Raw genomic sequence first — 14,995 nt, forward strand, 5'->3', positions numbered from 1 at the left:
CCATGGCGTAGTCTCCGAGTCCACCCCCCGCTCTCCTCCCTCTTCTTCCTCCCATCAACAAGATGCTGCTGGGGAAGCGTCCTCGCCCTCCGATCAAGAGAACCGCCAGTATGACCGGAATCACGCCGGATCTACCCGACGTCGAACCAGAAGAGCCGTCCGATCAAAATCACGACCTAATTACTGATCCCCGCGCCACGGCGGCTGCACAAATACGCCACCTCGCCATTCCGGCCCAAACTACCATCGCCAATCCAAGAAATCCGTCGCCACGTGATCTCGTGCAGCCACCTCCCGATCACTTCCTCCGCACGTGCGGCCTCTGCAAACGCCGCCTCGTTGCCGGCCGCGACATCTACATGTACAGGTAGGTAGAGGTACACACCGAGAGCAAATTATTTATCATTTTCCTTCTGAGTATCTTTATATATATATTTTTTTAAAATTATTGATTCGATGTCACGTGCAGAGGAGACACTGCGTTTTGTAGTTCGGAGTGCAGAGAGAAGCAAATAAAACAAGACGAGAGAAGAGAGGTGTACGGAGCGGCAGGGTCGAAGAAGAAAGATGAGCGGCATGCGCCGTTGTCGACGGCGGCCGGGAGGGGGTCGAGGAAGGGCCAAGACGGTGGCGGCCGCTTATGAGAGGGACCACAAACAGTTGGACAAGATTTTCATTAATTAATATGATTCCACCACCACCGATTCCGCCTCCGCCGCTGCCTCTCCGCTCGCCAGCTGTCTAGTTGTTGGAGGTTACTACCATGTCATATGGTATTTTAATTTTTCAGTAACTTGTACAAACAGAATACTTAGAAGATCTAAAAAGAAAAAGGGAAATTGAAAAAGCTGTGGGCGAATTATTATTTGATGTAGACTTTTATCTTAGATATTGTAATTTCGTGATTTGGTATGACTGAAGAGTCTATAACTACTATATACTTTACAGAATAAAAAATCTTTTCTTTTTAACAGTAAAATACGTATTTGTAAAATAAGTTAATTTTATAATTCATTTTCTCTCTCATAAGCCACTGTAAAATATTCCAGAAACTTTTCGTTAATTATAATGGTGTGGGATGTAATGTTTATGCATATGGATGTAATTTTTAAAATCTAAGTTTTATTTCTTAAATACGTAAAATTCTGAATCAATATTTACCTGTTTTATTTTATAAAATCATAATATTCGAATTAGCACTTCGATATATTCTTCGTATCAAATTATTTTTATTTAACTATTTGTCATAAAAGTATTGTAGAAAGTTTTAACGCTTTGACGTTATGGTAAATAGTGCCTGAAAATCAGCTAAATATGTATATCGAAATTAGCGTTGGGCCCTTAGTCACCAAGCCAAGGCCCACAGTGGTAAGCATTTGGGCTATTCACATAAATAGCCACTTTTCCCCAATTTTTTTCAAAAAATTGCCGAAGTTATAAAAAAAAAAAAAGAGAGAAAATGGTCATGAACTCAATAAAACCTAATAAATTTGATTGTTAAAAATAATATTAAAAAACCCCTTTTTACGTTTTTTTAACATTTAAAGAAAGAACCCTTTCTATATAATTTCTTTTTTTTCATATAACAAACATAAATATAAAAACATATAGATAACGTGCGTCAACATATAGAATAGTGTATGTGTCTATATATATATATATGAAGCACTTTATTGATTTAGGTCTAATAGATAATCTATTTTCTATTTGGTCTAATAGATTCTCTATTTTCTATTCCTTCCATAGAAGGTAAAAATAAATTCTATGGTGAGCCATATGCAATACATAAAAGATGTCAGTGTAGTTGTTAATACAATCTTTTTATTATTATTATTATTATAATCTTTGATCGACAACAATTGTACATCAAATATATTAATAATATACATAACATAACTATATGCACATGTTTTCATCTTTATTTCTTTTAGTATAACATAGATGATGAAAGTTCGAACTCACAACCTTTTGGTTGGAGACATTTTTACCATTGAACTATGTACTTCAAATTCACCCAAATCGTCCCAAATAATGAAGGCATTGATATAACAACTCCCTCGTGGAACACCCTAATGCATAAATATTTCAATATATTGTCATTTATATTTGTGTTATAATACAAATATAACTGTCAATATGAGTATAGTTCAATTATAATTAACCTCTACTGTCTTAAAATCGAGTTTCAAACTCCCATATCTAGAAAAAAAAATTTTACTTTTTCTAGAAAGTCACTTTCTATACCATTTTTAAGTCTTAATTATTTGTTAAAAAACTATTTGATGTGGTGCAGAGAAGAAATTTGTTAATTGCTATATTAAAATATATTTTTGAAATTTATCTTTCATTCTGTGAAGGTGTAAAACTGCAGCCACAATGTGCCAAGATTAATTTCTCATAAACATTTTAGACTTACCAAGTTAAAAATAAAACATACGTTTTTTTGGTGTTGGTGACTAATACTAACAATATACTGGTATATAAATGTTTATTAAAGATTATGGCTTTTGTGAATGTATGCCAACATTCAACTTATATAAAGTGTGTTCTATTTTGTATCGAAACGTCCACAAGTTTATATTGAAAATGTACCGTTAACTTGCACACTGAGAGTAGTTTAACCCGTTAATTATATATCATACTCCCCTTTCCTCATTAAGGGATGCTGTTGAATCACAAGACAACAGCCTTCACACAGAAGCTTCCTGCTCTAAAAAAGAAAAATAAAATGCACATTGCTGAGACAAGAGCATCAATTACATCGAACTGAAACTAGGAAAGCAGAAGTGGCATTTTTCACTTGTATTCCAAGATCATATTATTCTCAGGCGCCAGCCCAACACATGCCCTCAAAATGTTCTCCAACATCGCCCTTTGCTTCGACAGGGCATTCACCACTGGTGTGCCTGGGGGAACCTGTGTTTTCCACAAACTCTCAGTTATTATGAGTTCTATTGCTGGTTCAGCCAGAGTTCAGCACTAGAAGAAGAAGAAGAAGAAGAAGAAGAAGAAGATCAGTTTTGTACTTACAAGAGGAGCCTTGGTGAGATAGCTCAGTATTGTAGCCACTGGATGGAATGAATGAAACTTCTCCTGCAAAAAAACAATCAACTCCTCTTCAATCTCCATCTTTTAGTTTAGTTTCAAAAGATGCAAAGTTTAAACCCAAACCCACCTCTCCTTCAGCCTTGAGCTGGATGCGAGAACTGAGCTCAGCAAGCAGAACTAGATCAAGGATAATGGGAGCGGCCAAAAGGGAGTCCTCGCATGTGTTGTGCAGCACTATGGTGCTCTTCCCACCCATGAATATCTCTGATGTGTACTCATCCATGGCTCTCTTGCTGTCTCCAACGTATGGTACATACTAAAAATCCCAAAAAAAAAAAAAAACGCTTCACAATTCAGGCAAAATAACACAGTAAAGAGGAAAGGCTTCAATGAAGAAGAAGCAAAAGAAGAAGCACCTTGATCACCACAATATGGTCAGGATGCTCCCCTGGTTCGTACAAGATGCCATTGCTCGACACCATGTCGTCCACCACATTGCTCTTTGATATTTCTTTGGAGCGGAAGGTTTGTGGGGCAGAGAGATTCATTCCATCATTGTTTCCAAGATGGTTGTAGCTCACAATTGAAGTTGGCTGTAAAAAAGATCACAAATAAGAGGAAGGTTTCACTGGTTTCATGGGCAAGATGAAAATCAAACAAATTTTTGTGTTAAATTTCTACCTTGATACCAGCCCCGACTAGAAAATCCACTAGGACAGATTTCATCTTGGTTTGACCACTCTTAAAGTCATCTCCTCCAATCAAACTGTTCCTTCTAATAGCCAAATCAATCAACCCTGTGGAAGATTACAACCCAAAAACTCAGAATGTTTGATGCCTATGATCATTCAAGTAAGAGAACAGAATGTAAAGCTTAGATCATACCAGGGACGAAGGTGTTCTGTGGGCTTCCGTTGATAAAAGGGACATTTTCAAGAACACAGGCAATTGCATATAAGGTAGAAGGAGATATTTCAGCCTCGTTTTTGTCCAGTGAAGCTAAAAGGCTCTCCATTGTGTCATTCAGCCCCACAACCACATTGCTGTACCTCTCTGTGTTGGCAGTCCAAAGCACAACCACTTTATCCACTTTACTCTTCTCCTTAAACTCCCTAATAATCACAATAGGACCCAGAGAATTAGATTAAAATGTAAAATATTCACTTCCTTTACTTTTTACTGCAGATTAGAGAACATGGGTATCTGAAAAAATTGAATGTGCCAAAGGCCCAAAACAGAATCAAAGTAGAGCATGTTACTTGATATCATTTATGACTTTTTGGACTTGTTCTTTCTTGGTTCCTTTGATCACATTGTTGGCTCTGGAATCTTGATTAGCGGCTATAAAATCAGGGTCATAGATCCCAGGGAGCGGGACCATGGATTCCATGTAGGGCCTCAATTGCTTTTGCAGGTCAATATCAAACACCTTGGCCCTTGCCATGGCATCTGCCAAGCTCATGTCGCTAATGTCCCACCCTCCAAACACAATGTCATCTGGATTAACCTGTAGAATATTGGGGATTAACAAAACAGATTCGATTTACAGGACCTTCCCCTCCCTTTAAAACTCAAAAAGTTAATACCATAGGTAGGAGGCTTTTAAATGGGGCATATATCTCCTCGCCATTGTAAGAACCCACGCGGATAGACGAAGCCTGGGTCAATGAGCCAAAATAGTTGGCTGGTTGAACTTTATCCTTAGTTGCCCAGGAGATTCCTCTGGAGATTATTTTAACGCATACATGTTCAAAAGTTATAAAAAATTAATTAAGAAGAAACCCAACTCAAATACAAACAAAAAAGTGGGTGGAGGAATTGCCCAAACCCAAATAACCATCCGATCGAACATAGACCAAAAAACAATAAATATAGACAACAAAATTACATTTCTTGATCACATTTAAAAACGAAAGAAATCTTACTCTCGATTGGCAATAACACCCCCAGTAAGGGTTGAACCATTGTTTCCACCCCATCCAACAAGCATAACCCTACACAATACATAACAAATTTTCTTATCGAGAGACCAGAGAATCAAAATAACAAATTCTAGAAATCTAATGATCCAAACGAAGGGGATAAAGAAACAAACCCTAGTTTTGGGAGGCGGGTATCAGTCTTGAATTCGTATTTGACAATCTTGGGCTTGACTGTCCACTGATAGCTACCGTTCTTATTCTCATGGATAAGTTCCGTGGTCTCATAGTCATACATAGAATGAATCTCATTCTCTGTGTATTTCACATTGGGACTCTCAACCTTAAAGCTGTCGATGAACATCTTTTTAATCTCTTTCCGAGAAATACAAGAAGAGAGGAAGAAATAATAAATGGGAAATTTGGGACTCAATCGAATGAGCTCTATCCGATGGCAATGGAAGAGAGAAATCCGGTTCTGAACCTCAGCCTGCTGTAATGCGTGATTCATCGCTTCATGCCAATGCATTCAATTTATAGACACAAAACGCAACTGAACAGTTGACACGTGGCATGCATGAATGGCACTGTGGCCCACCAAACCTTACACCTATGTATATGAATTAAATTTACCTTATCAATTTAAGTTTTTTTTATTAGATGGTGGTTTATTTAGAGTATATACGTGGACTCTATTTAAAAAATATTTATTTTCCTTTTTGTATAATAATAAATATACTTGACACATCTTAATTGGAGGAGGCATGAATTTAGTAGGGAAATTTTGCCACCCTTCACCTTCCTTAATCCTTTGGGGAGTTGAGCCATATTAGAGATTTTGAGAATTTTCCATCCAACAAAAAAAGAAACCGCTGAGAATTTGTTTGATGAAGAAAAAGGAGGAGGGCGTAATGTTCTGACACGTGGTGCAAGCCTACGATCTGTGGACCATATTAGGAAAATGTGAGCTGGAGAAGAGTTGACGGTTCTTGACAATTTCTTATTAGATCCTCAACGTTCATTTCGATACTCATTTTTTTCGCATTCAATTCACCAATTCCGATCCGGTTCTATTTTTAGATTTGATATTTTTTTTGGTATTTAACATATCAATATTCATGCAATTCTTAAATTTACGGAAAAAAAAAAAAGAAAAAATGTAGTTTCAAATCCAAGAGAGATTGCTTGTGATATTTGAGTTGGATGAATTAAATTATTTGAATGTTATTTTTTTAAAAGTTAGTGACATAATATTATTTTAATAATTTATTTATCTATTTTTTAGAGGTCCATTAATGTATAACCTTAGACAAGTTGAACTCAACCTACTTTAGATTTACATGTTGAATCGTTATGACAAGTCTAAAGGAGTGAATAGGATTTAATGAAACTTTTTAAACTTTTTACTGCAGTTGGTCCAATTTAAATAAATAAATAAATTTTTTATAAACAAATGATTTTAACTCAAAATTAAACAACAATACAAACACCTTAAGTAATTCACCAGTCAAATAATTCAAATATAAATATTGACCATAAACATGAATAACAAATTCGAACATTTAAATTTTATGGAATTTGTAGTAAAAAAATTAATTTCAAAAATTAAATAGAGAAGCTAGAGAAAATGACACCGGAAATTTATAGTGGTTCGGCAACAGTCGACCTACTCCACTCTCCAAGTTCCTCTTAGGTGTTCAATTGAAGAACTTGACTCTTTCCATGGTTTAGAGTTCAACCGGTACAAAGTTCTTTTTACGGGAGCAAGAACAAACTCGATCCATTCCACGGTTCAGGATAAAACCGTTACAAATACTCTTTTTCGGGTTCAAGAGCAACCCTTACAATGAATTTGGAAAATGAAGAACTTACAATCTCTTACAAAGAGTGGATTTACAAATTTTGCTCCCAAATTTGTAAGATAAATACTTATAAATAAAAGCACTCAAATGGCTAAAAGAAAATAAAAGTTGTCCAGAAAATTTATAAGAACATTGAAATTTTGGAGATAAAAATACGAAGAGATTAGAGAGAAAATTGAAGAGGAAATTGTTGTTGAAAATTTGAAAGAATGAATGGTGCAAATAGATGAGGAAAAGTTAAAAAAAAAATATCTGAAATCAAATTTAAATTTAAAACAAATTTAATTGGGGAAGGAAATCACTCAAAACGTGATTTAATTGAATAAAATAATTATATATATATAATAAAAAAACTTTTAACGGTTAGTCCGCCAGCATGCATGACATGATTTTTTTTAACAAATTACCTAATGTAACTTTGTTTTTCTTTTAATTTTTTTTTTTAACTTTTCCTTTTCTTTTCTTTTTCTTTCACCGTTATTTTCTTTAAGTAAATATATCTCGTCACGTGTAGCTATTTCATTAGTCCGTTTGGTTGGTTTAGCCGCTGCATCATCTTCTTGTATTTTTTCTTTTAATTTATTTTACTCATAATTTCTTCGTACGTTGTGGATACTTAAAAACACTAAAATTATCAATAAACACAATATATATTATCAATAAATCATATAATATGATCGAAATTGATAATAAATTTATGCTTTATAATAATAATCTTACACACCAGAAACAATTAATATTAAGTGCGTTTGTTATCATCAAAATATTAATTAATTAAATTAAAATTAATTGAGATTTAGGCCCAAAAAACCAACAATATATATATATATGTATATAATCTTCCTTAATCATGAGTGACAACTTCCTCTAATAATTTTTCTAAAATAAGCTTTTTGAGTAATGTAATGTCTTGCCTTTGATTTTAGTCTGACGAGGACTCGCTCTCTCGCCCACGTTCCAGAGATGTCCATAACATGTGACGTGGACAAACTTGGAGGGGATACCAAAACGACAAAAGCCTATAAATGAAAGGTGAAACAAAGGGGAACGAAGAGTGAGCATATTTAATTAAATACATTTAATATATACAGTTGAATTTGACAGCGAGCTTAATCTTCTTAAAAAAAGAGAAAATTATCCTATGATAAAAGCAACAAAGGATGTGGCGGTGGATTGTTAAGAAGAACAGTGTTGGATCGGTAGGATAATACTAGAGGCAGCAATCAGCATGAATAGGCTTTGATGAAATTATACATGGTAATCCAGAACGCATCCTCCTTAATAATGTGTTTGTGCAGGAGGGCCCATTATTATTATTATTCATTCCTAGCTATAGTAGGATTATTTCTTACAGTTTATTTTCATCATTTGGGCGATTTTGTGATTGAAAATCGAAACACAAATAATTTGACACTATTAATAATAAGATGGTTCAATAATTGGATGTAATTGGGTGGCATAAAATCCAAGATGAGATGAAAAGAGTCACATGGGTTTGTTCATACAGAAATGGTAAGAGACCAGAGCCATGAACTATTTGGAAATTGAAAGAAACTTGTGATTTCAATTCTTTGTCAGTTCCAATAACTCCGAAGCAGCGCCGAGCCTATGCGTTTCTGGACTGTGATGGTTTGGAATTCGGGTTGGAACAAAGCTTTTCAACACTTCAATTAATGGCTTTCCTTTTGTTTCTCTCTTTTTTCTTTTTTCCATTTCTCCAATCCAAAAGCAAAAGTGTCTGTTTTTAAAACCCACTTTTCCGAAGAGTCTGGTATTGGAGAGGAGATCTCGTGAATTGGAGGCCTGCATGTTAAATTTATTCTGTAATAAGTAATCGAAATAAATAAAGCAAGAAAAGAAGTTTGTACATTATTTTTGAGGCTGTTCATTTCAATTATTACAATCAAGAGAGGGAAGAATAGATGAGGTTGTAAATTAAAGGAGGTCATGAAAGAGACACCCATCACTTCCCTTTAGTTTTTTCCTATCAAACTTTTGTTGGAATGGAATTGGAGCCTCTGTATTTAACATGTTTTCGTTGGATCGAGTGTGCGCCAATTATTTTGCTTTCTCAGAAAATTATGCATTTTTAAAACTTGATGGGAGGAGAAATGGCGCTTAGAAAGGAGATTTTTGAAAACTGTTCAAAAAGAAAACGTATTTGAGCTCTGATACCATATCAATATTCATGGAGTTCCATCTCAAAATCAATTTATAAACCGTGGTAAGGTTCCTTTTCTTTTTAACGTGAGATCCTTAACATCTAAGATGTTCAAATTTCTTCCAACGTTATTATGTAAAGATTGGTTAACTTCCTTAGCACTATAGAAATGAAGACCTTCTTGACTATTGCAGAAGCTGTAGCGGCAAATCTGGATGATAAAATGATGATATCCAAGCGTTACAACTTTCATTGAATCGGATATAAATGGAAGTAAAGGACTACTTCAAAAGGATTTGTTCTTTGTAATTTGGATTCACAATATTTCATTGTCTTCGTGGATTTTTCATTAAGGAAATAGATTTACTTATAATGTAGGCAACTCTATTTTAAAAGCTGTTTTCCTTTCCAAGAAACTCTTTATTACCTTTGATTCATTTATGAAGCTTATGTACAGTAAAAGGTGCATCCTTTGTCACCTTCTTTAATATAAATTCGATTCATTTATGAAGCTTATGTACAGTAAAAACTGCATCCTTTGTCACCTTCTTAATTCAAGAGATCAAAGTAAAAAATCAACTGTTTGATTGCTGCTTATGTTTTCAATTTTCATGTATGTGCATTAAAGAATCTCTCCCAAGAAGAAACACTTTCCAAATGACAAGGTTCTTATCAACAAGATGGTATATCTATTTGGTTCGAGTCATCGTAGCAGCGAACGAGAATGTTCGAGTAAGATGTCAAAATTCTGTTTTCCCTGAGCTCTGCAGAGTACATTCTTTACCTTTTCTGTCATCTGTTTCAAATAAGCAGGTTTTCATCAGTTGATTGGAAAAAAATTTCACCATATATGTATATATGAAATATCATTGACATTTAAAGAAAGACCTGTAACTGAACCTTTCCAATTCCCAATCTCTCTCTTGCATAAGGAACTGATCTCAGTTGATATCCTGGTGACGTTGGAGGAGATTTTCGACTACTTTCTTCTCTGCAATGCAACTTCCCGTTGGCTCTGTTTCGAGTTGTTGTGGTGGATGAAGTTTTCCACTTTCCGTGTAATATGCTTGGGAGGGTCGATTCCTGGTAGAGAAATTAGCGAAATCAGAGGTGACCCACAAAGAGAAATTCCATTTACATAACTCAGGTATGCAAGAAGAGCTGCATAAATGGTCGAAACTTTTGTGCACATACCAGAAACAGAACAGTAGCACAATGCTTGAGGACCTCTAGATTCATACGAACATCGTCGAGGCTCCTGCAAAAGGAACTTTTGTGAACCAAAGTGATATTATAACAAAAAGGCAGAGGGAGGGAGTTGATCTAATATTATGTACCTGTGCTTTTGCTGCCCCAGCTGAAAGTAAGAAGCCAATGATGCCATCTAAACATGAAACAGTTCAAAATATGAGGATTCTATTCTGGATGTTATGATTTTCTTTTTCATGATTCTAATTCTAATGTTGTTTTCTTACCTTCATATTTCCAGCTCTCTTGCCAAACTTTGCAGTTAAGACTCCTAAAGAATCAACCATCCCGACTGGCGTAGGAGCAGGCCTGCCAATCTCTGCAAACGCCTCCCTGATACGAACACAGTCAAATCTTTGAATGTTATGGCCTGCCCATATCCTTCCATTCAAGATGCTGAATATCTTGTCCGCAACTTCCTCAAACAATGGTGCAGTTGCAACGGTTTCTCTTGTTATCCCGTCACGTCGGCTGGACCTCGAAGTGACGGCTGACAAATCCGTTGGTCTAATGAGGGTGGTGAAGCTCTCAAGCTCCACGAGCTTAAGGGGGCAGACAACAATGGCACCAAATTCCAATACTCGAAACCGCTGCCCCACTCTATTCGGCACCGTGGTTTCCAAGTCGAAGAAGACGATCTCGGCTGCACCATCCTTGCACGAACTTGAAGCCTCCATTGGGTATTCTGGGAAATAGTTGCAGGCTCAAGTTTTGTTTTGTTTGTGTTCTTAGTCTTCGACGCCATGGGAATGGAGTGGTTTATAAATGGGTGAAGAAAAGAGAGGATTCTTGGTGTAGGGGGTTTGATTGTCTTGAAGCTAAAGTCAAGAGCTTGGTCCTTGGATGAAGAAGTCCTTAGCTTCCGGAGGCTGTTCTTTGCAAACCAAACTCCAGATTAACAGAAAATTGATCATAAAGAAACGTTAAGAATGACTTTTGTTGCATCTTTTCTATTGCTTTTTGATATGACAGCAAAAACTATTTTCAAGCAGTATCGTTTTGGAATATTGATGGAACCTTTGAAGCCAGGTCTTCTTAACGAAGATGATTCTGCCCTATCATATATTTCTTTCCATATTTTTGCTACTCTTAATTAATCAATGAAAAGATAAAATAAAATTTAAGTTAATATATTTAGCCGTATATGTGGGATGAGAATTTAGGCCACGGAAAAACCTAAAATAAAGATGCATGGACTTGTTTGATTTGCCTTTGGGCAATAACTCATGTCACGAATTTTGAAATTTTGAAATAAAAAAATTATTAATTTCTTAAACATTAATGGTCAATAATCAACCCAAAAACATTCATATTGTATCGACCCCATTTATAAAATTCCCTTCATCAAACTAATTAAAGATTATCAATTTAAACATAATTTAAATGGTTAAGGCACCTATTAACCATTCTAAAGGTGATCTCCCCCTTCGTAATTGTCCAGCTAAAAAAATGAAAATTACCCGAGAAACAATAAACACAGGGCAGAGAGATCCTTTTTATATCAATTTTGCAGCGCCCTAAAGAAAAGGAGAGAAAAAAAAAAGGCAAAATTTTTTAATGGCCATGGTGTCGTTTGAATACGGTTGTTAATTCAATTTAGATTAGCTTCCCAGAAATAAACTTAGGCAGCTCCCAAGAGTTTTTATTCATATATTTACTGCACATGTAAGATAGTTTTTGTAGAGAAAAAAATCCTGATCAAAGCATTTCCAAAGCAAAGCAAATTTATTCTTTAAGAAAGAAATTATGAAAAGAGAACAAATTCAATTTTGTTCAGTACATGCATCATTCATGAATCATGGTGGAACCTCAATTAAAATTACAGATTCAACATGAAATAAAGTTTTGAGGAGTAGGAAATATTGCTTCCGAATCCTAGCCTCCCCTCTTTTAACTCTGGACTACATGAAATCTAACTAATACAGTAAGAATGTAAAGAATAAATCAGTAGCTCAGTAAATAGCCTTGTTGTAGCATTGCAATGACCCAATTGATAAAATGATGTCTCACTCAAATGGAAAAAAAGAAGCCAAGGAATTGCCAATAATAGAAAATTCGGTATGGAAATAAGAAATATCCGAGGAAATCCTCCACTTCAAATGCCCCCTTTCCTCAACCTTCCTTCAACACTATTCTCTCAAGGAGTTGAACCAGTTTTGATCAGTAAGCATGAAGATAAGTTGAATCTCAGACAAAAGAAAAGGGATTTGACTGGCTGGGATGCATTTATTGGTCTAGAACGAGTGGATATTGGATTGGCTATATTACTAGTTACCACTCAGAGCAGACACAAAATCATTAGAAATGCAGACAAATTCAATCCCGTGAGGCTTTAGACAAAAAGGACCATCAACCGCTATTTGGTAAAAGGTAAGGAAGCAAAGTTCTACGTTTATTCCAGCATAACAGTTAACCAACTCAATACACCATTTTCATGGCACTAACAATTACCAGACCATTCTAGAAGGCAACTCACAGGCTACAACTTATAACACAGTAGATAGACAAGGAGGCAGATGACACCCATTCATACATAGATAAACTTAAAACCCACAGGCTTAAAAAAGTGGGGCACAAATTCGTGCATAAGATTTTATGTTGAAGGTAAATACACCAGAAACTACCTTAAATCCGAGTACTCGAAGAATCAAAATCATCAGGAGCAACACGGGCAATCCAGCTATTGAGCGTTCTCTTAATATCAGAGTGATTAACGTAAGCCAATTCATACATACTACACAGATTCACGATCACTGTTTCATTGAGAGCCACAGTGGGAACTCTTTCCAGAGCATTTTCCAACACCTTAATGGAATCTGCTAAATCCCGCAAGTACATCAAGCAAAGAGCCTTGTTGTTAATGGCCACGACGTCCGTATGGTCCCTCTCGATGCACTCCTCGTATTCCCTCACTGCCGATAGATAGTCTTTACCCACCATAAACACCAACGCCTTGTTCCTGTTCACAAGGTTTTTAATCTCCACCTCGCTCAATGACCCACTGCTCTTTCCCTCTTTAACCATCTCCTCAATCCGATTAAACGAACGCTTCGCACCGTCTATATCACCAACGTGCATTTGGATATACCCAAGTTTTGAAATCAGAGCAGGGTCTGAAAAATCCCGACTAAGCAAATTATCAATCAGACTTAAACAAACAGAAAACTCTTTGTTACTCAAATGATAACCAATAATGCAGTTCGTCACAAACACTTCCCTTTTCTTCCACAGATTCACTGAGGCATCGAGCCTTTTCGTCTCTTTATCCTCCAATTTTGACTGTACAAAATCCAGAAGTTCGTAGAACCGGTCCAACCCTTCTTGACGCTCACCCATTTTGATAGGGAGCAGGGCGTGCAGCCAGCGGAGTGAAAAGGGGACCATCGAGCCGGTCCGATTAGGGTACACACTTGGATACGATTCATACCGGTACTGAGAACTATCGAGATCTTCCAGAGAATCGAGCTCCGCCAAAGCTTCCACGAAACGACGGAGTTTGACGAGGGCAAGGACATTGAAAGAGAGGTAGGTGAGGTGGTCATGGGGCTTCTGCAGCAAGGAGAGAGATCGTGCCCTAGAAACCTTATCTGTAATTGAACGCCATGATCCACGGGACGCGTGATCCTGAAGAGAGGAAAGCTCGTGGGCTAGATTGTTGAGCGAACTGAACTTACAGGTTAGCGGGTCCGACGATATCGTCAATTCCTCGATGCCTGAACTTAGGGTTTCGGAATCAGAAATTCTCTGAGTCTGAGAATCGGGTGACTCCATTTCCATTTCGCGCGATGAATCAGAGATTCAGAACCCGCCGGGATCTCATACACAGGTGAGGGAAGACCGGACAACGTGGGCTTGTAATTTATGTTGGTCCGAACGATTCCAGGCCCAGCTAGCCCAAAACCAAATGATCTTCTTATTGGGCTCGTTTAATAATTGTCGGGCTCGTATTAGACAATAGACAAAGACATGATATTTCACATTTTTTATATATTTATAATTATAAATAAATATAGATTTTGAGATTTGAATCAGATTTTTTTGTCGTTAAATTATCCTCAATAAATATCTTTCTTTTTTTAATATCATCTTATTGTATTTATAAATATTTTTAGAATATATTAATTTTTAAATGAATTAATAGTCATTCAAGGCTAGTATTTTTATGTATTATTACATATTTATATTTTAATAGAATATTCAACAAAGAAAATTTTAAATTCCATTATCCTACCCATGATTCTTTTAATCCTCAAAATCATTAACCACATTTGTTAACATTTTTTTACTAAAAACTCACAATTTAACCATGTTTGTTGTCATTTGATTTTCATCTCTCATCTCTCGTGGCTCTAACCTTCATGCAAAAGTCAACAGTGTATGTTTTTAATCATTCCAACGACTTTATTTTACTAGCAGCTATTTTTAGCTTTTCGACAATTCATTTCTTTCTTGGCAATTTATTTTTATTTTCCAATAGCAGATTCATTCTTTCCGCGTCTTAATTCTCTTTTCCAATTGCATTTAATTAAAAGAAAATATTACACAAATAATAAATAAAATTGTGATTTTTAATTTTTAAATATGTAATAAATCAAATCAAGTAATTCCATTATAAAACAATCAAAGTAAGTAACTAGCATATGTGAAATAATTGTCTCAATTTAAAAAAGAAATAAATAAATGTCCCTTTTTTAGTATAACAAGTAGGATGGGGAGATGCCAATTACAACTAAGTTGAAGTTATGTACTTTTTAAAA

General features: G+C 35.7%; 4 protein-coding genes and 1 long non-coding RNA gene across 6 annotated transcripts; 2 read left to right on the plus strand and 3 right to left on the minus strand.

Annotated features, from left to right (window-relative positions):
- LOC111005696 (protein INCREASED RESISTANCE TO MYZUS PERSICAE 1) lies at positions 1-912 on the plus strand. Its single transcript, XM_022277299.2, has 2 exons — positions 1-367; positions 470-912. Exons 1-2 carry the CDS (start codon positions 63-65, stop codon positions 642-644), a joined length of 480 nt encoding a protein of 159 aa, XP_022132991.1. The 5' UTR covers positions 1-62; the 3' UTR covers positions 645-912.
- Positions 913-2,613: 1,701 nt separating this feature from the next.
- MIPS1 (myo-inositol-1-phosphate synthase 1) lies at positions 2,614-5,482 on the minus strand. The gene is made up of 10 exons (XM_022277221.2): positions 5,144-5,482; positions 4,974-5,042; positions 4,635-4,770; positions 4,308-4,555; positions 3,934-4,160; positions 3,730-3,845; positions 3,465-3,641; positions 3,176-3,364; positions 3,031-3,093; positions 2,614-2,916 (listed from the first exon to the last, which is right to left on the minus strand). The coding sequence occupies exons 1-10, from the start codon at positions 5,476-5,478 to the stop codon at positions 2,797-2,799; spliced, it is 1,680 nt and encodes a 559-aa protein (XP_022132913.2). The 5' UTR covers positions 5,479-5,482; the 3' UTR covers positions 2,614-2,796.
- A 2,730-nt stretch (positions 5,483-8,212) lies between these two features.
- LOC148213405 (uncharacterized) lies at positions 8,213-10,062 on the plus strand. The gene is made up of 4 exons (XR_015791059.1): positions 8,213-9,053; positions 9,185-9,263; positions 9,619-9,722; positions 9,923-10,062. It is a non-coding gene; the product is annotated as an uncharacterized LOC148213405 (long non-coding RNA).
- On the minus strand, positions 9,559-10,915 carry LOC111005707 (Polynucleotidyl transferase, ribonuclease H-like superfamily protein). Of its 2 annotated transcripts, none has more exons than XM_022277318.2 (5): positions 10,466-10,915; positions 10,328-10,374; positions 10,185-10,248; positions 9,891-10,073; positions 9,559-9,786 (listed from the first exon to the last, which is right to left on the minus strand). In XM_022277318.2, the coding sequence occupies exons 1-5, from the start codon at positions 10,913-10,915 to the stop codon at positions 9,694-9,696; spliced, it is 837 nt and encodes a 278-aa protein (XP_022133010.1). In that variant the 3' UTR covers positions 9,559-9,693. The 2 variants fall into 2 exon arrangements, with proteins under 2 accessions (XP_022133010.1, XP_022133009.1); XM_022277317.2 differs by having other exon boundaries at positions 9,879-10,073.
- A 52-nt stretch (positions 10,916-10,967) lies between these two features.
- LOC111005706 (Tetratricopeptide repeat (TPR)-like superfamily protein) lies at positions 10,968-14,076 on the minus strand. The gene is made up of 2 exons (XM_022277316.2): positions 12,863-14,076; positions 10,968-11,107 (listed from the first exon to the last, which is right to left on the minus strand). Exon 1 carries the CDS (start codon positions 14,013-14,015, stop codon positions 12,864-12,866), a length of 1,152 nt encoding a protein of 383 aa, XP_022133008.1. The 5' UTR covers positions 14,016-14,076; the 3' UTR covers positions 10,968-11,107; position 12,863.
- Positions 14,077-14,995: the final 919 nt, after the last annotated feature.

Source organism: Momordica charantia (genome assembly GCF_013281855.1).
Source record: "Momordica charantia cultivar OHB3-1 chromosome 1 unlocalized genomic scaffold, Mcharantia_2.0 BLBB01000001.1, whole genome shotgun sequence".
Taxonomy (NCBI): Eukaryota; Viridiplantae; Streptophyta; class Magnoliopsida; order Cucurbitales; family Cucurbitaceae; genus Momordica; species Momordica charantia.